This window comes from Enhydra lutris, unplaced genomic scaffold (genome assembly GCF_002288905.1).
Source record: "Enhydra lutris kenyoni isolate GAN:26980312 unplaced genomic scaffold, ASM228890v2 scaffoldscaffold15, whole genome shotgun sequence".
Lineage (NCBI taxonomy): Eukaryota > Metazoa > Chordata > Mammalia > Carnivora > Mustelidae > Enhydra > Enhydra lutris.
In genome coordinates, this window is record NW_019154099.1 from 50922070 (window position 1) to 50948075 (window position 26006).

General features: G+C 56.0%; 2 protein-coding genes across 4 annotated transcripts in view; one reads left to right on the top strand and one right to left on the bottom strand.

Annotated features, from left to right (window-relative positions):
- Window positions 1-19243, top strand: part of LOC111146978 (FERM, ARH/RhoGEF and pleckstrin domain protein 1) — a 274223-nt gene extending 254980 nt beyond the window's left edge. For both annotated transcript variants that reach the window (XM_022502783.1, XM_022502784.1), the window contains exons 18-27: window positions 2468-2705; window positions 4743-4873; window positions 9692-9760; window positions 9959-10048; window positions 10534-10616; window positions 10693-10805; window positions 11938-12104; window positions 15723-15830; window positions 16209-16360; window positions 17813-19243. In XM_022502783.1, the coding sequence (XP_022358491.1) occupies window positions 2468-2705; window positions 4743-4873; window positions 9692-9760; window positions 9959-10048; window positions 10534-10616; window positions 10693-10805; window positions 11938-12104; window positions 15723-15830; window positions 16209-16360; window positions 17813-17894 (1233 nt within the window). In that variant the 3' untranslated portion in view covers window positions 17895-19243. The remainder of the gene's footprint in view (window positions 1-2467; window positions 2706-4742; window positions 4874-9691; window positions 9761-9958; window positions 10049-10533; window positions 10617-10692; window positions 10806-11937; window positions 12105-15722; window positions 15831-16208; window positions 16361-17812) is intronic.
- Window positions 19244-22030: 2787 nt separating this feature from the next.
- The window catches only part of LOC111146980 (serine/threonine kinase 24), a 114311-nt gene continuing 110335 nt past the window's right edge, over window positions 22031-26006 (bottom strand). For both annotated transcript variants that reach the window (XM_022502786.1, XM_022502785.1), the window contains exon 11: window positions 22031-23095. In XM_022502786.1, coding sequence (XP_022358494.1) covers window positions 23059-23095 — 37 coding nt within the window. In that variant the 3' untranslated portion in view covers window positions 22031-23058. The remainder of the gene's footprint in view (window positions 23096-26006) is intronic.

A 26006-nucleotide genomic window follows, 5' to 3' on the forward strand; every position in this document is an offset into this window, starting at 1 on the left:
ACACCATTTATTGAAGAGACTGTCTTTTTTCCATTGGACATTCTTTCTTGCTTTGTCGAAGATTCGTTGACCATAGAGTTGAGGGTCCATTTCTGGGCTCTCTATTCTGTTCCATTGATCTATGTGTCTGTTTTTGTGCCAGTACCATGCTGTCTTGATCAGACGTGCTCTCTTAATAGGGGACTATGCACGTGGTAATACTGCATAGAACTGCACACACACAAGAACACACGCGCTCAAGGGTGTGCATAGCTGGTAGAACCCGGACAAGCTCCGGATTGGCCCAATGTCAGTCTCTTGGCGTTGACGTTGTGCGGTCGTCACAAGATGGTAATGCTGGAGGAGGCTGGGCAAAGGACCTCGCTGTACATTTCTTTGCAAGTTCCTATGAGCCTATATATATTTTTTTAAAGTAGTCAACAAGCCAAGCAGGGGAGAGCATGTGATAAGGACTAAGAGGGACAAATATAGCCTAAGTACAGGAAGACAGAGGAGCCCCTAACTGGTGGAGGTGGGCAGGTGTCCAGGGAGTTGCCGAGGCCGGCAGGAGTCCAAACAGAGGAGTGTCGTGTGCAGAGGCTCTGAATGTGACAGCTGGGCACATTCAAGTTTAGCTTGGCCCTGGGATGAGAGGCTAGAAGCAAGACAGGAGGGGTAGGGAGATTATATCCTAAGGGTCCTCTGTGCCCTGCCAAGGACTCTGGAGGTTGTCCCAAGATAGGAGGAGCTCTCGTCATGTTCCATCCAAGAGGCCAAGAGCTGAGCTCCATCACCAATTTGTATCAGTGGTGGAGGGGTGAGGCGTGGAGGCAGAGGCCCCCAAGGAGACCCCACCGTGGTGGTGGGCAGCACAAGGCCAGAACCAGGGCAGTGACCATGTGGAGAAGAATAGGAAAAGGTTTGATGTTTTAAGGAGGTAGAATGAGAAAAACTTGGTAAGGGATTCAAAAAATGGGGGAATCTGGAATGTTCTCTTGGTTTCCCTGTCTTGAGTCACTGGCTGGTGGTGGCACTCATCCTGAGGCTAGAGAATCTCAGGGCGGCCCTGGTTGAGGCAGGCAGCATGGGGTTCCCACCGGACTTGCTATGTCTCAGGCTCCTTAGGAAGCCTTTGTGGGACGTGGAAATGTAGATGTGGGGGTGAGCGGTGCACACGTAGCAAGACCACCCCTGGGTAGTGAGTCTTGAGGACAACTGTTCTCTTGACCTCGGTGCGCTTGTGCCCATCTTATTACCTTTGTCTGGAAACCTCCTTCCCTTGCAATCTTCCCCACCTGCTAGGAAGACTGAATTCCCCCATTAATGCTTTATTGTCTTTTATTACCCTCGCTAGTCACCACCATGAGCCATAACAGGAAAGGAATCTTCAATGGCATGTGTTAAAGATGGTTAAATAGGGGCGCCTGGGTGGCTCAGTGGGTTGAGCCGCTGCCTTCAGCTCGGGTCATGATCTCAGGGTCCTGGGATCGAGCCCCGCATCGGGCTCTCTGCTCGGCAGGGAGTCTGCTTCCTCCTGTCTCTCTGCCTGCCTCTCTGCCTGCTTGTGATCTCTGTCAAATAAATAAATAAAATCTTAAAAAAAAAAAAAGATGGTTAAATAGACTTTATTCAGGATCACTGTGACTGGGGTAGAGTCCCCTGCGGTGGGGTTTTCAGTGGGGGAGAGACTGGGCTCATCTCTGAAGACAACATGGGCATTTCTAGCCAAGGGGCAGGGTAGGGGGTCAGAGGATGGGAGGGAATATATGCAGAGGAAACACGGGGTAAGTCGCATTCTGACTGAACCAACCTAACAGCCTTCTTTGCTGAAGACGGGGTGATCTGGTATCACCTGGAGATGATGAGAGATGAGGAACCCAATGTCAAAGGTGACCAGACATCCAGGCCGTAGGGTTAGGGTTAGGCTGACAAAAAAGGTTTTTGCTGAAACTGGCTTTCAGTCAGGAAGTTTCCAGACAGGTCGAGGAGAAGGCTCAGGAGCCTGAAGAAAGGGTCACGCGCAGCATCTCTGTGGGACCCCCTAGAGCAGGGCGCATGTCTAATTCTCACCCAGCTCTCTAGGACTGAGCAGAGCTGGGGCGTGTGGCAGATACTCCCCGGTAAGCGAAAGGGGTGTGTTAAACAGAAAGGCACAGTGGTAACCGTGTGACATTTGCTGAATGGGCCCTGGTCTGTTTGTCATCTGGTGACATTTAGAAGAAAAGCACCGGGCCCCTGAAAGAGCTCCTGTTTGTTCATTCTCCTCCGAGATTACCTCTCCATCTCTTCCTCCAAAATCCCTAAGCTTTGTCAGCGGCTTAATGCTTTAGTAGAGCTTTTTCTTTCATCCGGAGAACCTAACTGCCGCTATCAAATACATAGCGAAGTGGGGACGGTAGGAGAACAAAAGGAAGCCAAAGTGAGCCTCGTCTCGGAGAGGCTGGCCGTGTGGGACGCATGCGCACTTCTCTCCCCCGCCCACCCCCAGCAACTGGCGGTTCACCTGTGGAAGCACAGCGAAGCTCTGGAGGCGCTGGAGACCGGCATCCGGGGCTCGCGGCGGCTGGAGAACCTGTGCCGGGACTTCGAGCTGCAGAAGGTGTGCTACCTGCCGCTCAACACCTTCCTGCTGCGCCCGCTGCACCGGCTCGTGCACTACAAGCGGCTGCTGGAGCGCCTGTGCAAGCACCACCCGCCGCACCACGCCGACTTCCGGGACTGCCGGGGTGAGCGGGGGGCGGGGCGCTGCGCGGGACCAGAGAGGTTGAGGGGCGTGCCCGGAGTCACACAGCGGGAGAGCAGATGGCTCGGACCCCGGACCCAGACCCCATATTCTTGACCGTCCTGTGCTACTGCCCTGACGCTGTCACTCTCCGTGTCGCTCTCTCGGCACTGGGGCAGATACCGCACCAGGTATCTTAGTGACACCGGCGCCTTCGCTCCTTTAACAACCAGTAACAACAGGAGTACTGCTACCCCATTTTACAGATGAGATACCTGGGCCGCCGGTATCTCTCTCCTAAGATATTATGAACTCCTCCCATCTGTCACCTCTTTTTCTAAATGTACCTCTCACTCTCGTGCTTAAAACCCGGGTGACCCCTGGTTCCCTCAGACTGCAGTTAAATCTTCGTGATCTGGCTCCTGGCCGGTCTCTCCTACAGCAGGTACTCATTGAGCACCTGCTGTGTACTAAGCATAGGAGAGAGAATAACGCGGATGTGGCCCCCACTCACAGGACCAGCTAGTGGCCACAGAGGGCAGGACATCTGGGCAGTGACTGACCTATGACCTGACCCAGCCACCAGAGCCCAGGGGGAGCTTTCTGAAGGAAAGGTTACAGTTTTCTTAAGATTTTACTTATTTATTAGAGATCACAAGTAGGCAGAGAGGCAGGCAGAGGGAGAGGGGGAAGCAGGCTTCCTGCCGAGCAGAGAGCCCGATGCAGGGCTCAATCCCAGGACCCTGGGATCACGACCTGAGCCAAAGGCAGAGGCTTTAACCCACTGAGCCACCCAGGCACCCTGAACGAAAGGTTATTTTAAGTTTTTATCTAATGCATAAACTAAAGGAATTTTCTTGGATAGACTTGGGAACAACACATACAGAGGCCCACAGGGGACAGAGACTATGGAACATTCCAGAAAGTAGAAGTTCTATGTAGAACACAGAGGGATAGCAGCAGAAACGAGACTGGCAAAGTAAACAGAGACCAGGTCCCCGGGGGTCTCATAAACCCCACAAGACTGCAAGAAAGAGCAAAGGGAAGACAGGGAGGGTTTTAAGGAGGGATATGGGGATGTGGGGCCTGTGGCAGAAAAGTCGATCCTTTGGTGTCCTAGGATATGTAGACAAAACCTACAGATGAGGTTTTTTAATATTTTTTAAATTTTTTTAAAGATTCATTTGTTTGCGAGAGTGTGCATGTGTCAGCAGGGGGAGGGGCACAGGGAGAGGGAGAAGCAGATTCCCCACTGAGCGTGGAGCCCAAGGGGGGTTCAATCCCACCAGAGCCAAAAGGCAGACACTTAATCAGCTGTGCCGCCCAGCCCCGCCCCCCGCCCCCACCACTGACAAGTATTTCCTGACCAAAATATCTAAACGCTCAGCTCCTGTGGATTTACGTAAACTAAACTCACACTAGTTGGGCATCAGCTGCTTTTCCATATCAGATACGTCCCCGCGTAGGGAGATGTGCCCAGACTCCAAAATCTGCCTTTTGCAGTCATCTTGGTAAACGGTGTAATTGGTGCAGAAGGAAGAACTGGGGCCGGGGAGGGGGGGTGGGGTGCTGGATGTCAGGTGCCCCAGAGTGTCACACTATCAGTAGGGTCCCTCCTTTGCCCCAGATTTTCTGTGGCCTCCCTATGCTCTGTTCTTTCCGGGTAACAGGAGGCGGGTAGAAACCTCTGCCCCAGGGAGAAATTCCAGGTCTCCTCCTGCTTCTTCCCCTTCCGCTTGCCTCTCTGTGCCTAGTGATTCTGACAGGGGGACAGCCGTCCACCACGTAGCTACAAAGGGATCTTTTACATTTCTAGAATGCATTTGGGAAACTCCAGTAAAGCAAATAAATACATAATGCCATTTTTTTTTATTTGTGAAAAATTTGTATTAGGAATAGCAGTGTTTCCCCCAAGGACGACGGCTTCTAATTTAGTTCAGCTACTGGGGGATGTGACCCAGAGGGCTGATACTGGGGTGTGGCGGTGGGGGGGAACCCCGGTCTGCCGCTCATGCCACCGTGTCTGTGTTCGCTTTGTTAGCTGCTCTGGCAGAGATCACTGAGCTGGTGGTCCAGCTTCACGGTACGATGATCAAGATGGAGAACTTCCAGAAGCTGCACGAACTCAAGAAGGACTTGATCGGCATCGACAATCTCGTGATTCCAGGAAGGGTAAGCAGCTGCTGGAACCAAGCCAGCAAGGCAGTGTTTCAGTGACTTACATTTAAACCTTTTGAATCTGGACTCTGGTTTAAGAACCCCCTCCTCCTGAGTGAAGTGGCTTCCTTCCAGCTACAACGCAACTGGGAAGGTGCCTTGACCATGACAGAATCACTAGAAAATTCTGTGTCAGAAGGAGATAAGCAAGCCTTTGACCACCTGGTCTACTATTTCTCCTTACCTGTTGATTGGCTAATTTTCTTTTTCCTACCATATCTGGAGAGGAATTGAGATAGCTTATTTTAGTTTTTAAAAGTTAGGGAAATGGAAATGGAAGCCAAGCGAAAACAAAGACAAACAAACAAACAGTGGGGCAAAATGGTGATACAGAGACGCAGGAAAATTAGCGCCCAAAGCACGTTAATTCCTGTGTGAGGATGAAAAGGATTTTTAAGAGATGCAGTTTTCTGTGCATAACATAATTATAATTTAGAATTAAAATAAGGTTTTAGGCAGAACATGGCTCTAGGAGAGATTCGCGTTCACTTGAGCTGTTAACCTTCCCCCGGCCTCGCGGGGAAGCAGGGCCTCGCTGCACACACGCGCACACACCCCTTCCAGGCCAGGGGGACATGAAGACACAGGGAACCTGCCTGCTTCTGATTCTTTTCCTAAGAAGCCATCATTGCCCAGGGATCAAAAAATATTAGGCGGTATATCCACTCTGTCTATGGGATCGTTATCCCTAGAGCTGCCCCGTTTCAAGGTATACATGACCTGGGGCTCCAGAGAGAATTTTGGTGCCTTTGGTCTGTTGCACATCCGCCTTTTTTTTTTTTTTTTTTTTTTTAAGATTTATTAGAACGCACATGCACACGTGAGCAGTGGGCAGGGGCAGAGGGAGACAGAGTATCCAGCAGATTCCCCACGGAGCACAGAGCCCCATGCAGGGCTCGATCTTACGACCCTGAGATCATGACCTGAGCCGCCCACCCCCATATCTGCTGCTCCTCGGACAGGTGCTCTGTCCAGTATGCCAGGCAGCTGCCCCGGAAACTTGAAGTCTGTAATGTGGGGAAGTCTAGGGAACCTGCACGTGTGTTTGGGTCTCTGACAGGAGAGCCCAGTTACAAAACTGTTGGGAACACTAGTCATGAGAGATGGTCAGAAGAGGTGTACGTGGGGCGTGACCGGTGGAAACGAAAGCCGGGGCTTGTTTCAGCTCTGCCAGGGAGAACATTCTAGTGGGCTTCACGTAAGAAGCACATTTACCCAGCCACAAGGAAGCCGTGCCATTACTGAGATTGTCTGTTAACTTTGGATGTTCTAGAATACGTAGCCTATTATGCTACCTGGCGAACAGACTCCACCTATAAAGAATTTTTTGGCCTCACGTCGCACTCCCTGCTCCGTGGGGAGTCTGCTTCTCCTTCTACCCTCCTCCCACACACACCCTGTTTGTGCTGTCAAATAAATAAAATCTTTTAAAAAAAAAAATTTTTTTTTTTTTTTTTTTGAGGCAAGGCCCCCACTGGGGCCATATAAAGAGGAGCAGATTAGAGCAGTAAGTCGCAGGCTCAGGTCCTAGCTCCGCCAGACCTCGGTGTTTCAACCAACCAGAATGTTCCTTCCTTTCTGTAGCGTGGGCGTCCCACGCTCTCCCTTATAGGCCTGAGGATCAAATGAGATTTAATGTGTAAAAATAGCAAATGTGACTTTCTCCTTCCCCCACCTATAGTTACTTGAAGAGATTAAGTGTTACATCGTGGAGGAAGGCCTGTGGCTAAGTACAGGTTCTGTTACTGATCCCGGACAGGTTTCTAAGTCACTTTGCTCCTCGGCTTTTTTCTCTGAAAAACGGGACAACATTGAACTTGAGGCTCCCCTACGGTGCTAGTATAAGGCCCCTACTGTGTGCTCAGGATTATTTAAAAAGGGGAAGTTGGAGCTGGGGAGCTGGTGACCGACTGCCTTATATCCATGTCCGTGCGTTCATCAGCTAGCCTCAGGCCAACCCCGAATGAATTGGAGAGGAAGGAATCACAGGCCCTCCCGGGAACAAATAACCCCCCAGGGTGGGAGGAAAGCTCTGATTTGTCTCTTTTAAAAATTGAGATTTAAAGGGGAGACGCCCCCTCCGCTACTGCAGCGTGAGTCCTGGCAGGGCCGAATCCGCTCACTTTCCTGCTGGGGTCAGTCTGCGAGGGTATCACATCCTGGAGGGTGGGACTTCCCCTCCTCACCCCGCCCCCCTGCGCACCCTCCCCGCCCCAGGCGTACTTTGGCCGGAGTCAGCCCCCCTGAAGGTGTTTATCCTAAGAACTGTGTGCCTGAGGGAGAGCTTGCCTGGGCCAGCCTTCCGGTTAGAGGAGCACCGTCAGAAAGGAAGCAGGCGCTGGCGGCGGGTGAGGTCCGTTTGGTTAAAACTCAGAGGTGTGGACTGGATTTCCCTCTGGAGGGAAACAGCTTGCTTTCAAGGATATTTGGGGCCATCCTCCCACCGCCTTCTGTGGTTTAAAAAGAAAAATTTTAGACACGGGACATTTTCCATTCCCTGCGTCGGACCTTGGTATCTGAGTCCACAGCCTTTCTCCCTACCGCTGGAGCACCCCCCACCCAGGAACACAGACGGGCTCCCTTGTCTTCCTGCAGCAAGTGTCCCAGGGCACCTCGTCTCCTACAGAGAAAACAGTCAAGCTCCTTCAGATCTGTTAGAAAGCGCACTTATTCCAGCAGGTTTGAGTCCCGATCCCATCCTCGGCTGCCTGGCAGTGGTGTCCCCCCCAGACAGCATTTCCTCGGATCGCATTGTTGATGTCTGATAGCATCCATCCCAGGTTTCTGCAAGGATTTATGATGTGTTCGTTGGTCCCCAAAACACGTACATCGGTGAAACTGCCGGCAGACACGGTCTTTGATCCATATTTCATTAAAAAAGCAGAGTAGAGTCAGGCTGTGCCAAAGTCTATAGAATCAAAATGAGTTGGCTGAGGCCCTGGCTCTGTAGCTGCTCTGAGCACGGAAAAATCTGGTGGCAGGCGTTCTAGAAGTCTGTTGATAAACGTAGCAAACTATTCTGACATGTCCTGGCTGAAAACAGCTTTTCCGTAGAGGTCATGACTCACTGTGAGTCAGGAACTGGGCGGGGGTCAGCCGGGTGATTCTTCCGCTCCCTGTGCACTGACAGGGGTCCCAGACGGGCTGGCCTGGCCTGGAGGGTCAGAGGCTGACACTTGGCAGGAACATCTGGATGGAGGCTCAGCTGGGACTGACTATGCACCAGGGAGCCCATGAGAAGCCCGACTGGCCCTCGGTTCAGGCTGGTCTTAATGCTGTGCGCCGCTCAGGGTCCCACGAGCAAGTGTTCCCAGGGACAAAGCAGAGGCTACGTGTGGTCTTATGACCTCATCCTGGAAGTCACATAGTGGCAGGTCCACACGCTGTTGGTCAAATCAGTCACCAGCCCACCCATATTGAAGGGAAGCAGAGCCCCCACCTCCACAGGAGGAATGTGAAAAACATCAATGAACTTGCAGCCCTGGGTTAGAAGTAGCACGGTGGAGAACAGTTTAGTGGCTCCTTAATAAGTTAACATAGAATTTCCATAGGACCCAGCAATTCCACTCCTTAGTATATAGCCAGAAGAATTGAAAACAGGTATTCCAACAACAACAAAAAAATTTTTTTAACATTTTATTTATTTATGTTTGAGAGAGAGAGAGGGAGAGCATGAGCAGAGGGGAGAGGCAGAGGGAGAAGCAAGCTTCGCACTGAGCAGGGAGCCTGATGCGGGGCTTGATCCCAGGACCCTGAGATCATGACCTGAGCTGAAGGCAGATGCTTACCCAGGCGCCCCCTCAAACAAAGCCTTGAATGTGAATGTCCATAACAACACTGTCGTAGCCAAAAAACCCCAAGTGTCCATCCTCAGCTGAGCAGATGAACGCAGTGTGATGTGTCCATACAAGGAAATCGGCACGGGAAGGAGGGGAGCTCTGATATGTACCCCCATGTGCATGAAACTTGCAAACACGCCGAGGGGAAGAAGGCGCACAACAAAACTTCATATATGACAAGATTGAATTTATAGGAAATATCCAGAATGGACAAATCCATTAAAAAAAAAAAAAATTGGTGGGAGCCAGGTGCTAGGGAAAGGCAGGAGTGGGGAGTGACTGCCTGAGGGCCACCGGGTTTCCTTTTGGGTGATGAAAATGTCCAGACCTGGAGAGTAGCAATGCGTACACTTTCTGAATGCACTAAAGGTCACAAACGGTCATTTTTATGTGTATTTTACAATAAAAAAAAAAATTTGTGGGGCTTAGGGTTTTTTTTTTTTTAATTTTTGAAGTGCCCCCAAATGACCTGGGCCCTCCGTTGTTTATTAATCTGGGAGGAGGAATTCCTTGGACACGTTTGCTTCTGGCTGTTTTATCCTAGAGCAGTTACTGGTTTCCAGGAACCAGAGCTGTGAGTCACAGAGCGATCCTGGGTTCAGAGTTAACTCCCCTCTGGCTTCTCTGTCTTCCCAGCGCCCTGACACCAGCCCCCCAACCATGCATGTGGCGGGAGCCCCCCCCCCCCCCCCCCCCCCCCCCCCCCCCCCCCCCCGCAGCACTGGCCATGGAGCCACACTGTCGTGGCCTCTGAGCGCTGGTTTCTCTGCATGGAGCCCATCGGAGCGCCCACCTCGTGGGTTCCTGGGAGGGACAGCGGCACTCAGTGAACGGTAACAAGGATCGCTGTGGTTCTCACTGGAACCGGAGCGTGGCATGAGGACGCGGACTCGCGCGCTCCCCGCCAACCCCCCGGGCTCTGTTTGCTCCGCAGGAGTTCATCCGCCTGGGCAGCCTCAGCAAGCTCTCCGGCAAGGGACTCCAGCAGCGCATGTTTTTCCTGGTAAGTGCCGAGAGCCGTCAGTCTTCAGGGTGATGGGGGGCCCCACGGGAGTCATGGGCCGGGCCTGGGCCACCGGGGAGGCAGGAGGAGCAGCTGAGGTCGGGGAGCTGCCCTGCGAGATTCTGAAGACGCAGTCTGTGCACCTGCGGGTTCAGGGGAGCCTGTCCGTCTCAGCCGCACTTGTCCTTGCTCCTCTAGTTCAACGACGTCTTGCTGTACACGAGCAGGGGGCTGACGGCCTCGAATCAGTTTAAAGTCCACGGACAGCTCCCGCTGTATGGCATGACCGTGAGTATGCGCCATGGGCATGCGATCCTGGCCCCTCCGGTGCGCTGCCTGCAGGGGGCAGGCCGAGCTAGAGGAAAGGGGAGGCCGCTACCTGAAGAAGGGGAGGGAGGGGCAGAACTAGGCCCCTTGGCCCTGTTCAGGCTCCCTAAGAGGGCCTCAGGACATGGCTCCTCCTGCACGTGAGATGTCCAGGCAACCTCCTTCTAGAATCAAGTGAGGGAGCGAGCTGTCGTGGCCATGAGGTAGGCCTGGCCCCGAGGCCCCCGAAAGAGCATTCTCACCAGCCCCTAGAGCAGTGGAGCCCACCCCTCGAGCGGGGGCCACCTGTCTGCCACCGGGTAGAGGGAAGTTTATGGGCACTGCCAAAAAGCAATTCCACGCCTCTGTGGTTCCTTTGAGCCATAGGCAGTTCGGGGAACGTTTGAAAATGCACCACGTGTCCCACTTGCCTCTTGGCAGTAACACGATGCACACTTGTCCCACAGATCGAGGAAAGCGAGGACGAGTGGGGTGTGCCCCACTGCCTAACCCTCCGGGGCCAGCGGCAGTCCGTCGTCGTGGCGGCCAGGTAAGGCGGACACCTGACCCCTCCCGTCGGCCCCTTTCCCTGCCGGACTCTGAAAACCTGCCGTCCGCCTCTTCAGCTCCAGGTCCGAGATGGAAAAGTGGGTTGAGGACATCCAGATGGCCATTGATTTGGCAGAGAAAAGCAGCGGCCCCACTCCTGAGTTCCTGGCCAGCAGCCCCCCTGACAACAGTAAGTGTGGGCGGGGGTGGGGGGGTCTCCTAGTGCTCCACGGCACGGGCACACCACCTCCAGGAGCTGGCCGTGGAGGGGGCCCAGCCCCGGCTCACGGAGCGGGGACAGCCTGTTCCATTCCCGGCGGCCCCCATCTCTGTGACAGACACTTGCGTTTAGTCTTTTTTATTCCTAGTTTTTATGGACATATGTACAAAATCATGTAATTAAAGTTTATAGGACAGAAAACAAAGAAGGCCCTCTGACCCAAGTACTTCCATATAGCTGCTGGTACCGATTTGACACATCTTACTTCTTCCCTGTACGTTTTTTTTTTTTCCAGTTTTATTTAAAATTTCAGTTAGTGAACGTACTGTGCAATATTGGGCTTCCGGAGCAGAATTCGGTGGTTCATGAGTTGCACAGAACACGTGGTGCGCATCACGAGCGCCCTCCCGGGTGCCCATTCCCCATCCAGCCCATCCCGCCACCCACCTCCCTCCGGCCACCCTCAGTCTATCGTCTGTAGTTGAGTCTCTTGTGGTTTGTCTCCCGCTTTCTCCCCCTCCCCTATGTTCATGTTTTGTTTCTTGAGTGAAACCATATGGTGTTTGTCCTCTGACTTCTTTCACTTCGCACAGTGTCCCCTAGGTTCATCCACGTCCTTGCCAATGGCAAGCTCTCACCTTTGTGATGGCTGCGTAATATTCCGGTGGCTAGATCGCCATCTCTCCTTCAACCATTCATGGGTCAATAGACATCTGGGCTCTTTCTGTAGTTTGGCTGTCGTTGATAGACATTTGTGTTTCATAACCCTAAAAATCAAGGAACTTCCACTCGCTCAAACACCCCTTAAAACAGTGCTACCGCCGGCAGTAGGGAGAGGACCCGAGGCCATCTGACTGGGCAAACACCCCAGGCCTCAGTGCCCAGGTGTGTTCGGGGCTCCCTGGCAGAGGGGCTGACGGGGTGGGACCTGGACGAGGAGATGGCTGCTAGTGTGACCTCCTGCTCGGGGCGGGGTGCAGGGGGCTCCCCAGCTGAATGCCCTCGGCCATCCTGTCCCATCCGGTACCCGGGAGGGTCTGGGACGGGGTCCTTCTCCTGGCCGGCAGAGATCCGAAGCATGGCTATTTGTCACACTGCTCAGAGTCCCCGGACGAGGCCACGGTGGCAGACCAGGAGTCGGAGGATGACCTGAGCGCCTCGCGCACGTCGCTGGAACGCCAGGCCCCGCCCCGCGGCAACACGACGGTACACGTGTGCTGGCATCGCAACACCAGCGTCTCCATGGTGGACTTCAGCGTCGCCGTGGAGGTGTGAACCACAACCTGGTGTTCTCCGGGCCCCCGAAGCCGTGATCGTCCCCCTCCCGGAGCTGGTCACTGGTGTTCAGGGAGGTGGGGGAGGGGGACATGGCGGGGCCGGGTCGGACCACGGAGCCAGGTTGGCTTCAGCCGCCCCCGCCCCCGCTGCCGGGCTGCCATGAGCAGAGGCGCTGGGTTACCTTCTTCACACCTGAAAACCTCGGAGTTCTGAGACGGGCCTGGCCCAGGACGTGTCACGGGAGACCCTGAGCCAGGGACAGCAGGGGGCCCGCCAGTGGTGTTGGGGACAGTCCCTAGGGACTGTCTGCAATCATTCTCTGGGGGTGACCGTCAGGGTTCCACGCTGCTTTTCCGGAGTCTCCCTGCGAGGGGGGCCGAAAGCCCGCGCCTGTTTCTGAAAGCGTCCTTGGGAGCACCCGTGTGAGGGGCAGGCCCTGGGCCCCAGGTGCGCCACCCGGATCTCCCCCAGTGCCCCCTGGCACCAGGCCTTCCTGGGGCTGCCAGTGAACGGCCCCTCGGCTCCAACCCCAAGGGGACGGACGGACTCTGTCCTTCTGCCCAGCTCGCTGTACTCAGCGTCCTGCCTCCCTTCACATGTTGGAACTAGAGCTTCTCCCACGCACGGGGGTTGGGGGCAGGTGAGGAATGTCAGGGGATTCGGGAACTTGGCAGGCTTGAAACCCCCTTTGCCAGCCTGGAAGCGTGCAGGCCACTCCAGAAAGCAGCGACCCCACGTCAGGTAGGTCCTGGGGGCCGGGCACTGTAAGGCCAGCTCCTCTGGGGCGACGGGCCCGCCCAGCGGCCTACATGGTCAGGTGTGTGTCCTGAGCTGGTCAGCAAACCGGCCCCCAGGCCAGATCCGGGCCCGCCTTGGTCCGTCCCAGCCCATGAACTAAGAACGGGGTTTGACGATATCTGGCGACGACAATCTGACTTGGCCACTTGGCCTGATGAGCTCAGACTGCAGACTGTCCGGCCCGTCAGGGAAGTCCACCGGCCCCCCCGAGAGTGACTGCAAGCCCCGCGGTGTGTGGGTTTAAGATAGCAGTAATGTAGGTGAACTCGGTGTGGAATTGGCTCGTGCCCCCGGCCCTTGCCACATCTCCCTCCCCAGGCCCTTTGGTCCCACTGGGCCATGGGGAGGGAGTGGCCACGCCTTCCATCCCGGCTCCGCTGCTGCTGAGGACCCCCCCACCCCCGCAGTGGACCCTCTTCCCCTCGCATCTCCTGCAGGACCCCCACGGGTGGAGAGGAGTACGGGGGATAGCTGGGGAAGCGTGAAGATGGGCTGGGCGCGACCCGAACGTGGTAGGGAAGCCAAGAGCATGGGAGAGGGGGCGGTGCACATTAGACGTAGGAGTCCGGTGCTGGGAAGCCATGGAGCACTGTGGTGTTTTAGATCAGAGTTGGCAGGCGCTAGAGGCCTGGGGAGAGGCGGGCAGGGACCAGGAGGGAAGGGAAAGCACAGAGAGGGAGAATCGGGGCAGGGGGAGGGGTCTGGCTCCCCTGGCTGCCGTAACACGTTCCCCCACAACTGGTTCACAGCAGGGCCGCTTACCTCGCGGGCTGCTGGGAGCTGAGGAAGGGCCCCGCCGTGCCTCACCCCCAGCTTCTGGTATTTGCCACCATCCTTGGTGTCTCTTGGCTTACAGACACATCACCCCAGTCTCGGTCTCCGTCCCATGGGGAGGGGTCCCTGTGTCTGTGTTCAGGTGTCGTGAGGACACTGGGTACTGCCTTAGGGCCACCCTACTCCAGTAGGACCCATCCGAACTCTGACGCCGTGGAGACCCTAGTTCCAAATAAGGCCCCCATTGGAATGGAACAGAACTTTGCGGGGGGCGGGGGGATGCAACGCGATCCAGAGTAAAGACTGAGCAGCAGCGTGTGCCAGGACGAGAGCAGAGCACTGAGGCCTTCCCTCCGCTGGGGAGTCCAGGAGCAGAGGCTGCTGGGAGGGGAGCGAGGCGATGGGGCAGCAGCTGACCGGGGGGTCAAGGATGTGACCCACCCAGTAAACGTGGCCGAGGAGAACTGGTCTGGTCGGACACAGACCTGAGTCATCTGCCCGCAGGCTTCAGCCTCTCGAGAACAGAGGTAGAAGGGCTTCAGGGCCATGTGACCTGAGACAGGGACAGAAGTGTAGCTGAGTAAAGCCGGACTGGGGGGTTTGCGTGCAGCTGGTGACCCCAGCGGCCACTGAGACAGTGGGGAGCAGGGAAAGAACTCTGTTCAGAGGGTTGGAACATGGCATGTTCCAGAAAGGACAGATGGTGCTGGTGGCGGTTAGAGCCTTCCCACGCGCCTGCCTGGGCTTGGGGCACGGTGGGCCGCAGCACGCTGTGGGGCCGGCAGCAAGAGGAGGCCCTTCCGGGCTCCAGCGGGGGATGTGGGTTCGGTAGGAGAGGGCGCCCCTCCTTGCCTCGGGTGTGACCCGCTCCGTGTGGGGCTCCCCCAGTGCTGCCTGCTGCCATCACCTGCTTGGCACTCCGAGCACCCCATTTTCTCCTGTTCGCCCGTGGGTGAGTGGCAGGCAGGGTGATGTTGGGGGGGGGTGTTCTGCCTGGAACTCCTGCTGTGGGTGGGAACCCACCTGTCTGTGGGTCTGTCTGCCTCCTGTGCTCTTTCGGCCTGAGGCACCGTTTGCTTCCGGTAGCCTCTGTCCCCCCCCATCAGGCGGTGAGCAACTCCAGGCAGAGACACTTAAAATTCTTTAAGGTCCTTGGGCCAGGAGGCAAGAGAAAGAAGTTTGCGTACCTTAAGAATGTGTGTTGGAAGAATAAAGTAGACTCAGGTGTATTTTTTTTTTTTAGTAATTTGCCCATTTGACCCCCAGGTTGGGAGTCTGTCCCCAGCATCCATTTCCTGCCTCCTTCAGTCTCCAGGGTACTGAGGGACCGGCTGGTCAGGGCTGTGGACAGGCGGTCTCATGGTCTCGTCCCCGCCCCTGGTGCGGGGGGGTCAGGGTGTGCAGCCTGTGCTCCAGGTGTCCCCCACCGGGCCTCCGAGCTGGGGAGCTCAAGCAGGACGCCTGGGGAAGGCCAGTGTGGACCGGGGATGACTCTTCATTGAGGGGAGTCACATGTGCAGGGCCCAGGCTGGACGCCTGCTACGGCAGGCCGGCGTTCCGGCCACGGCCACTAGGTGGCGCGCAGCACCCGACAGCGTGTTGTCCTGGGGCGATGGGGCCTTTCCTCTGCTATCATTTGGGGGTCTGAAGTCGGAAATCAGGGAGCACCAAGCTCCCCCCGCACCCTGTAGGGAGGGTCCCTGGGTGAGAAGCAGCACTTCAGGAACTCTCCATCTCCTCTCCGAGGGACAGCAGGCACACCGGAGGAAGCGTGATGTGCTCCTACCTTCCACCTGGGGTACAGAGGTCACCGTGGGGGGGGCAGGAGGGTGTAAATTACCTGTCATTTAGGTGGGTGACAGCAGCTCAATCAGACTCAGACTCTGCACCCACAGGGAGCACCGGCCCTCTCCCTAATTAGGGCAGATGCAGGAAGCCTCGCCCGGAAACCCCACCAGGAGGCCCCGGGGACTGTGTCGTGTGTGCGTGTGTCCCCCACCCCACATTGTGTTCCTGACAGGCGTGCTTGTCTTTCAGAATCAGCTGTCCGGGAATCTGCTGAGGAAATTCAAGAACAGCAACGGGTGGCAGAAGCTGTGGGTGGTGTTCACGAACTTCTGCCTGTTCTTCTACAAGTCTCACCAGGTAAGTAAGTACCACAGCCCGGCGCAGGTGGCCATAAGGGGGCAGGGTTTGGGGGGGAGGCGGTGCGGAGACAGGCTCACTCTGGAATGATGAAGAACCCGAGCACTCCAGCCACCCAGGCCCGTGAAGGCCACATCCCCGAGACCCTCGTTTCCAAGTGAAGGCGGATGCTGTCCGCGTGCAGGAGGCGGCGCCGTGGCCTGGGGAAGGGCCACCGGGCTGGTGGCTGAACGCGGGAGAGGGGAGGACTTCATTGAAGGCCGAGGGCCAGTCTCGGCCCCCCCCGGCTGGCCTGTGGGGCAAGAGGCTGCAGCTAGGCCCCAGGGCCCGGGGCCCGGGGCCGCCTCTCCAAAGCCCCCCGCTGTTGCCTCCGCCCAGGACAATCACCCCCTCGCCAGCCTGCCTCTGCTCGGCTACTCACTCACCATCCCCTCAGAGTCGGAGGACATCCACAAAGACTACGTGTTCAAGCTGCATTTCAAGTCCCACGTGTACTACTTCAGGGCTGAAAGCGAATACACATTCGAAAGGTAATGATCCCCTCCCTTCTCCCAAGCGAGCCCAGTGGACGAGGCTCTTCTGGGGGCAGCTACTCACTGCCCACTGTGGGCCTGGGCATTTGCTCACTTCCAAAATGTCCTTGACCTTTGGGGGAGCGGGGTGAGAGGGATGGTCCCCTGGCCTGCCACCCGTATCCACCTCTGTTCTCGAAGAAGCAAGTGAAACTCCAACTTCCCTGGTTCAGTGTCAGCCCCTAACCTGTACAGTGTCGAATTAATGCTCCCCAGGGCGCCCTTTTTTAAATCTCTAACATGTGTTTTAGCGTCTAGAGTATTTAGTCGGAATCTGCCCGATTTTGCCGGGGCTGGAGAGCACCCGAGGAAGGGAGCAAATCCTCGTGCTTCTGAGGGTCACCTTTTTAGTAAGACTTCCTGTGGGCTAGAATGAGGCCCAGGAGCCGTCATTTTCAAAGTAAGATGGAAAGACCCAAACTATCACATTTGACCGATTTCAGACCGCTCCTGAAATTTCAAGTAGAAATTCTGGGCCCCGGGGAACTGGATCCTGTATTAACTAGCTTGGAGGGGGTGGTCCGCAGGCCCCGGAGCAGACAGGGCCAGGGGTCCCCAGCCCTCCTGGCCGTGCTGAGAGGACGAGAGTGTGTGTTCCTTCGCTACCCCCTGATCCCATGAGCCTGCAGGGTAGGACCTGGACCCAGTCGTTGGGAAGGGTAGTTACAGGGCAACACACCATGGGGGGAAACCAAGGCTCAGGCCTCCCCTCCAGCACTCCCTAGTACACTGCTTGGAAAGTGGGCCCAGGGGACAGACTTCCCAAATCTGAGCCCATACTGAGAACCCTGGACCGGGTGGGGATCTTGTCACCGTGGTAGCAAGGGCCATTGAGCCTTGTAGTGACAAGATCCTAAAAAAGACCAGTGATGAGAGAATTTCTACACAGCCTTACTACCCATTTCTCACCCTCGGCACTGAGGACACTGGAGACCATTTGGATCCCTGGAGGGGTGGGAAGCCCCGCCCCATGCGTTAGAGGATGGGGAGCAGCACCCTGGTCCTGACCTCTAGAGGCCATTTGGCACCCCCTCATTGTGACACCCCAGAACGCCTCCAGACCTTGTCCAGCAGAGATGGGGAGGCAGCAGGAGCGCACAGAGCGGGCCAGACCCCTCCATCCGGCTGCTCTACAAAGGGAGTGCCCCAGCCGTGGTTCTCAAACTGTTTCTCTGGTACACCTCACGGAACCCTTATGCCTGGCTTTCGTGTACTTGGGTACCAAGAGTTCGTTCAAGAACCCTTTTGCTAAAATAGCACGTTACAAACCGGGCACCGGCCTGCCTTGCTGTGTTTTTGTAAGTCATGAGGTTACGTGGAGTGTCGGGAAGCCGTTACAAGGAGAAAAAACACCCTTGCGCAGGTTCAGAGAAAACAGCCCTTGACCTTGCTTTCATTCTCTGGTCTCAGGTGGATGGAGGTGATCCGCAGCGCCACCGGCTCCACCTCGCGCGCCCACGTCCTGAGCCACAGAGAGTCTCACGGGTACTGATGGCACGTCTGTCGCTGGGCTCGGCGGGGGCGGCTTCCCCGGGAGACACTGCCTGTCCTCTGTATTAACGAAGCCTAGTAAAATTAACACCTGTCTGGGAAACCGAAACCTGGTTTTACAGCAGCCCTCCTCTGTCTCCACAAAACCGTTTTTAACCTTATCTTTCCGAGCTGTTCCGCGGTCATCTGAACGGAACAGGGCTCCTGCCGCGCCGGTCTTCCTCCGGGTGGCCTGTTCCCAGCTCACGCCAGTGTTAACCCCGTGTCCCTAACAGTGCCAAATGACCGTTCCTCCGCAGCTGCACCTTCGAGGCAGTACGACCCCATCCGTTCAACCAAAAGACAGGGCAAGTGCTCTTTTTCTTAAAAAAAAAAAAAAAAAAAGTTTTCCAGAGTTTGTGATACACACGGCACAGTCTTAAGCAAATGAGATCATTTTCGGATTTCGTTTTTTCAATCTTTCTACTTTTATAAGTTAGGATTTACTTCTTTGATTAATAGAAGCAGTTCGCCGCACGCTACGTACTTTCCCCTTTGGGGTTTTACGCTCCAGCGAAATGCTATTCTTGGCACAAGGGGACCAAATTGTTTCCATGATTCCTCTTTACAAAACATAGCGGCGTGGCCCAAATCCGGCACAAGGTCTGCGCGCTCGCTGTCCTAGGAGTGGTGTGTGCGATGGGAGGTCCTCTGCTGTGGTGTTTGCTGTCTGTCTCCCGAGCATGAGAACCTGTATGTCCGTGATCAGGGCCATCTGTGGTATGTGACGGTTCCAGAGGGTCTCCATGATCTTGGAAGCCCCATGAACATGAGGGGCACAGCCCCTGGTGCTCACCCCCATAGCCTGCAGCTGTGGCTGGGGACCGCACAGTTGGTAGTAGTATATTATTGTGCCTGTCTTCAAGAACATTCTTTCCTCCGTTTATACTCCCCCCTTCGCCCCCACCCAGGCATGGGGTATCCACAGTATGACCTTGCGTATCCGCAACAGTTGGACTACACAGGGAACCGGGCTCCGGGACCTGCGGGGCCCACTAGTCGAAATCCGCTTGCCTGTTCTCTGCGGAGAGTGGGTGGCTGCTAGTCCCTAGTTTTCTTAAACCCTTTCTGACCCAGTCCAGAGGGGGCGACCCATCTAGCCGGTGCCCACACCCCAGCCCCACTGGCTGGCGCAGCGGAGCCGGGGCTGGTGGGCGTGGAGGGAGCGGCGGCCCCCATGGACGAGGAGCTCGAGACGCGTTCATCACTTGCCTTACGCTGTGTACCAGATGGTTTGAAAGTACTAACAAAAGGGAATAAAAATACCTCACGCCACAATCCAGCACACTGACGTTTTAAGGCAAAACATCACCTACCTCGTCTGGTCTTTATTTTCATCCGATGCGGGCGGGTTGCAGGGACGGAGCGGCCCAGGAGTGGAGGTGGCTGGTCCTAGCGTAGTGGAGGGCGGGGACCTCGTGTGAGGCTGACGGCGTGAAACCGGGGAGGCGGAAGCTTGGCGGGGGCCTGTCCATGGTTAGAAACTGACTAAAACCCAAGAGATGAACACAAAGCCAGGGAGGGGGGCTACCTTCCATGTCCTTCGTGAAGAGGGGCTCCTGGAGACCAGCTACTCCTTCCCAGATGGCTTCTCTCACACCCCAGCAGCAGGACCAACTCCCCAGGAGGGGGAACAGAGGTGCAGCTGACGGGACAAAGGCAGTCTCAGGAAGATGCCCCCCCCACCACCCCGAGGGCACCAGTCACTGACTTCTACAGGCTAGGGGATGAAGGGGTCTAGTACAGTGTCTCAGAGAGTCCGAACCGGTTCGGTGCTGGTGTTGCCCTACTCATACCTCTGTGGGCCCCTGTGACTTCTAAGTGCAAATCTTGTGGGCACCTGAGACCACCCCCAAGCTTCCAGGAACCCGGGGAATTTCAGAGACACCCGGTGTCTCAGGTCACTCGGGCAACTCGAACAGAAAGACCAGAAACGCATCTCACAGCTCTAGAGGCAGGAAGGTGCAAGACCGAGGCGCCGGCAGATCTGGTGTCCGGTGACAGCCTTCCCAGGTCACGGTCTGCTGTCCTCTCCTTGTGTCCTCACAGGGCCGAAGGGAGCAGAGTCTCGGGGGGCCCGTCTTAGAAAGTCACTAATCCCATCACAGGCCCTCGATCTCCTGACCTCATGACCTCCCGACACCATGCCACCGGGGGTTCGGATTTTAACATGCATAGTCCCCCTGCACAGAGTCCCCGTGCTCACGAACACGCCACGCCGCACTCTCCCCATTTACCGCCGTATTTGATAGCACAAACACGGAAGCCGCAGTTTTTTTAAGGAAACAGAAAAACACTCATGAATGGACCATGTTTTGCCAAAAGAATGGTACAAAACGCTACACGAAGAACTGCACTGGACACAAGACTAACTCGACTGGCAAACCGCTGGGTTCAGAAGGCGTGTGGCCTGTGGTTACATCACGACAGTCACGAGGCCAGCTCTGAGGTGCCGAGGCCCCCGAACCCCCGTGGTGGCCGCTCACTTGTGCAGCCAGCCAGGACCCACGACAGAATAGCTAGAAGGCATGAAAACCCAACCGGACAGCCCACTGCCTCCGGTCCCTCCAGGCGGTGGCTGTGCTCGCCGGAGCCTCTCCCAGGCCGGGGACAATCTGAGCAGTGAAGCTGGGGGCCAGGGTGGGGGGGCGTCTGGGCATCAGGGAGCCTCCAGGTGCTAGCCTCATGAGTCTGGCTGCGCGGCAGTGGGGTTTCTGCCCCAGGTTCCGCTGGAGCCCCCCATGGGCGGGGCCATGCTGCCACCAGCCTCCCCGGCTCGAGGAGCAGCCCGTGGAAGGGCACACGGCCCACGGGCCCCGAGAAGCCAACCGCGGCCTGCGTGGCCACAGACCAGAGAGACTGGGGACGAGATCCCCTTGTCAAAGCTCCTCACAGCACTTCCTCCCCAGCAGGCCTCGTCAGTGGAAGGTGCTCAGGTAGGCTCGAGAACAATGACTCTCTCTCTCCCTGGGGGGGCGGCTACGGGCCTTGTGCCAACCGTGGGCCAATCCGCTCACCTGGAACCCGGTCTCCCCGCCAGCGTGACCGCTCCTCGCGGTGGAGACTGGCTTCAGCGTGTCGTCTCAAGGTCACTGTCCACATGCAAAGGTGCAGGACCGTAAGCCAGTCTACACCGGCTGGCTGAAGAGCAGCGCGAGCCACCCTCCGGAGAAAGCGGCGTCACTGCTTCACGGGACTGTCCCACAGCGGACGCGCCTCGCACGGGGAGACTGGGCGCTGCCTTGCACGAACCACTCCTAGAGCACGGAACAGCCTCACGTCTTCTCGTGCAAGTTAACGTCCCTGCCGCCGCTGAACGCGCAAGATAATGATCCGCGATGCAGTTCTATTTCCCCGGATCAAAATGTATCCCTTACAGAATTCAATCATTCATTCAGCTTCTGGTTAAAAAAAAAAAAAAAAAAAAGATTTCATTGTAGGCTTTTAAAGGCTACACTCCATGACCAAACCCAGACAGCACACACGCACGCTCCCCTCTCCGGCTCTAGGCTGGCTCCTCTCTCTGTGGCCCAGGCCACTGGGGCACCAGACAGCAAACCCTCCATCCCAAAGGTGACCCAGTAACTTCCTCGCTTCCAAAACTCCTTTGTCTGCCCCTGCAAGGACTGCTGCACCCACAAGAGGACGATGATTTGTGTCCAAGAAAACCACACGAAGCCACACGTACTTAGTCAGGAATCGCTGCTGGAACTCCGTGTCTCACCCTGCCTCCCACCAGACCAGCAAGCCAGGCCAAAGGCCAGGAGAACGACAGGCCCACGGCTGTCAGAGAGCAGCCCCGGCTCCTCTAAGAAAGCAAAGCCGCCCTTAATCAAGGTCCCCAGGAAGAGAGCGCAATTTCACAAATCAGCAGTATCCAGCCCCATTTTCTCAATGGCCAATTTTTTGAAAGTCACACAGGGAGCTGACCAGGACACTCAGCGTTTTGAATGTGGGCGCTTCTTTCTGGAAGTGCCAAACGTCCCCGTGCGCTTGCTCACTCTCTGTCTCATACACACATACACACACACACACACACACACACCAGGTACACTGCCCTCTGAAGAGTCACGTTTCAAGGAAAAATGTGCAAAATAAGTGTGTTATAAAATTTATTCGTGTGAGCATTCAGACATTTTTAGGTGGGCAAGATGATAGGCGGATTCCACTACGAGGCGCGACAGAAAATCCTACTGGGAAGGACAGGAGAGCTGGCGCAGGGCCAGCAGTGGGAGGATTTCAAACAAATGTGAAGACGAGAGCACTTCATCGGGGAGAAACTTAAAATAATTTAAAGCTTCATGAGGCAAGATATGTTCCAATTTAAAACACTAAGAAATAGTACCATCAAATGGAAGGAAATCAACCTGTATGTGTACCAAAAGGGCCGTTGGGCAAACAAGAGGGGGATTAGCATTTGCAGAGGTACAAAGAGGAGTGTTCCGTGAGGGGGGCATGAAGTCGTATTAATGGCAAACCCTGCAAATACAAAATAAAACCCAAATCACTGATCACAGAATTCAAAATTTACATGTAATAAAGGCAAGGCAATAGACTCGAGTTATGGCCTGTCAAATATTTACTCCACTGACATTATCTACAGAAGCACTTGGCCAATTTGTACACAGTGATTCCTTATGCACGCCAAAAGGGTTTCCGTAAAAATGACACTATATACAAATCTGTACACTGACCCACCAGAGCGATACTCCGTCTCCCGCAGGGGGGCGGGGGGAGTCACCCACTTAAAGCAGGGTACCTGAGATTTCATGTCCTCAATTGCCTTGTCAGGATCCCAAATATACATTTCAGGGTTTGTTTTTGTTTTTAAAGACACTTTCCTTGATATGTGCACGATGGCTAAAATTAAAAAACACGAACGAGAAAATAAAATGATCGCTTGCGGGAGTCGACCCTCCCCACCCCACAGGACGAGTCCGTCGGGCGGAGGCCGGCGAGGGGGGCGCCGTGCGCCCCGGGATGGTGGGCACCCGCGGCTGGGGTCGGGGTGGGGGGCCCCTGGATGGCACACCGCTGCAGCGGGGTCAGCAAAGGCTCTCGTGGACGTTTTCGGAGGAGGAGGATGAAGAAGAAGAGAAGAAAAAACCCCAAATGCCAAAGGAATTTCAGTGGGTTGAAGTTCCTCCACCACTTAGAGAGTATCTAGGGAAAGAAAAACAAGAGAAACTTAAGTGAATGTGTGTCATTTCTGTAACCCCCATGCAAAAAGTCAAACCAGCACCGAAATCCTAGTTTACTAGGCAATCTCAAGTCATAAAAAAAATTTAGTGGCGCAAACATCAATGGGTTCATTATTATATAAAAAATTCATAAGAACTAAGAAAGTCATGATTTTGACCCCACTTTTCATCAGTTAGATTCAGTCAGTGAAAAAACTGGAAGAATGTAGCCAGAGCGCGCCTGGTCTCCTGGGAGGGAAAAAAGATGGGACAGTTCTGCTTACAGTCCACTGCTAACACTGCCCCAGTCGGCAGCTCCCGCTGACACGCGCGACCCCAGGGGCGCGCACACGGCTGGCTGGGGCATGGCCACAGGAGGCCCCTCCGGGCCACAAGAATACTGCTGCTCGAGCACGGAAGCCGCTTCCTGGAGCTGTCCCCGGGGTCCAGAGAAGGAGCAATGTATTTGCACAATGAGGTCTCTTAGGGCTTTTTGTCATTGGAAAGATTAGGCAACTCCGATGTCCAAGAGCAAAGAAAGGGTTAAGTAAATTAAGCAAACTGAAAAAACAGGTTAAAAATTGTAATTATAGGGGGCCTGGCAGGCACAGTTGGTTGAGCGACCGACTCCTGATTTTGGCTCAGGTCGTGACCTTGGTGGGGGGCGTCTATGGTTTACACACAACGGACCCTGGGACCCGGCACCGCCGGGAGGCGTGACCAGGCTGAGTGGGGTCATGGGCGCCTTCTTCGGCTTTCTGATAATTGCGTGGTACTGTCTCGCTCTGGAATACAGAAAAGGGTGGGGGGGTCCCCGAGGCCCAACCTCACCCCAACACTGACCCCAATTCACAGGCGAGGACAGAGGACACACTTAACGGAAGCGCTCTCAACCATTCCGGCCGAGAGCTGCTCTTGCGGTGTCTACAATACTGGGCCCTCTCCCGGGGAACAAAGGATCACGGACGACCCTGTGGGAAAGCAGGCCGTAGCCACAGATCTCAGAGCCTCCTTCCAGAAGGAGAACTGCCTACACCACGGGAGGACTTGATGCCACACAGAAGGGTCCACACGATAATTCAAATCATGACACGTCTTTGAAACGCTTTAGGCAAAGTCGGTTCTTTTTCCCCCGAGGTGACTGATCCACCAGAGTGATGCCCTTCGGAGCAAAACGGGCACGAAGCAGCGGCAGTGGCCACCGTGGTCTGGGCCATCCAGGTGGGGCACACACAGAAGAGCTCCAGCTGCGGGCTGCAGGGACCCGCGGAGGACTCCCGACCCCCCGGAGCGCATCGCCCGCTGGCCGCAGAGTCTGCACGGCACAGAGCAGAGCGGGAGAGACAGATGGCGCGGGGACGAGAAGGACTGTGGACTCGGCGTTTCCTAATGCATCACCGCGAAGTACGCGCTCCCGCGTGACGCGGGCCGGGGTGGGTGGGACTGAGCGGGCGGCTGCTGAGGTCACAACGAACCGTGGCGGGTTCACGCCGAGATGTGCCGCTGAGTGTGTGAAACACACTCCGGCCGCAAAGACACCAAACCACACGGGAAACGACCCCCCACTGATGACACGTCGGAGAAAGACCTGGGATGCGGCGGGTTCGAGAGCGTATCACGACACTAACTTCGCTGGCGCCTTCTTTACTATTTCTCAGGAGGTGACCAGAAAGCTCTGGACCGTGCGGTGTGGCTCACACCGGCTTCCGGGCAGCGAGGGGCCGGACCAGCTGTGTCGGCCGCCCAAGGGCGGGAGCTGAGGGGAAATCGAGTCAGGTACATGTGTCCCTCTGACCAGTTCAGGCAACTCGGGACAGGGTGGAAACCATCAGTCCCGAGAGTGGCCCTACACAAGCAGAAAACCAAACCTGAAAGGACCCTCCCAGCGCGGCGGGTTCCTCGTTGAGCGCTGGGACACTCGCAGGCTCCCCTACCAGCAAACACATGCACCAGCCCCCGAGCCACTTCGGGAAAGGAGAAAAACGGACCGTTAAGTCATTCCTCGGGCGTGGGAAGGCCTGTGTGGTAATAAGGACGCCAGCCCAGATGAGAGTGTCACGGACACTCTAACGTTAGGGACGTCCCCGCACACACCCCCCGAGGGGTACAGACAAGCTTGTCCCGACTGTGTCCTGCCAACCTGACTTCTGTTTTCCTTTATGCCCGGAAGTCGTGAGTACCGACAGCGGGGAGCGGATGAACCCGAAGACTACAGCTGACTCCTTCGCTCGCCTCAGAAATCAAGGCGGCCGGTGAACAGGCCCCACCGTGCTGCCGCCACAGAAGGGCGGGTCGGCGCGCGGGGATGGCGTCTACACCGCAGACAGAGCAGAGGAGCGTGAACCGCGCGCGGTGCCGCGACCAGGTTGTGCCCCCACACCCCACTTTATCAGGACGCTTCACGGGCCAGAGGGCAGCCCCCCTGGATCTTCACTGCCAAGGAGCAAAAGCAACCCAACATGCCCCTAACTTCTTTACAGTTGTCAAGTCAGTGTCTCTGGAAAGACCTGAAACGCTCCACTCTCATCAAGGCTCGGCCGCCCTCTGGAAGAGACCGGACAACTCCTCCAGAAGGGGAATTTCAAAGCAATGCCCCGGCCAGCTTTCTGGGGAGTGACGGTTTGGGGGTGTGGACCAGAGCTCGAGTCACAGCTAACCTCCACTCTGCAGCACCCCCAAAGGACTGCCCGTACATGGGGGTGGCCGTGGGAGTGACCTCCACCAGGGGACTCTTAGAACAAGCCTGAGACTGGGTGGGGGGAGCCGGATCACTGCCCCCCTCTGTCGCTGCCCCCTAAGGCCAGAGCCCCCGGCAGGGCAGGGAGCGCGCGGCTGTCCCGACAAGGCTCCCAGGAGCAAGGCGGACATGAGCATGGGCATAAGCTCAGGAGAAG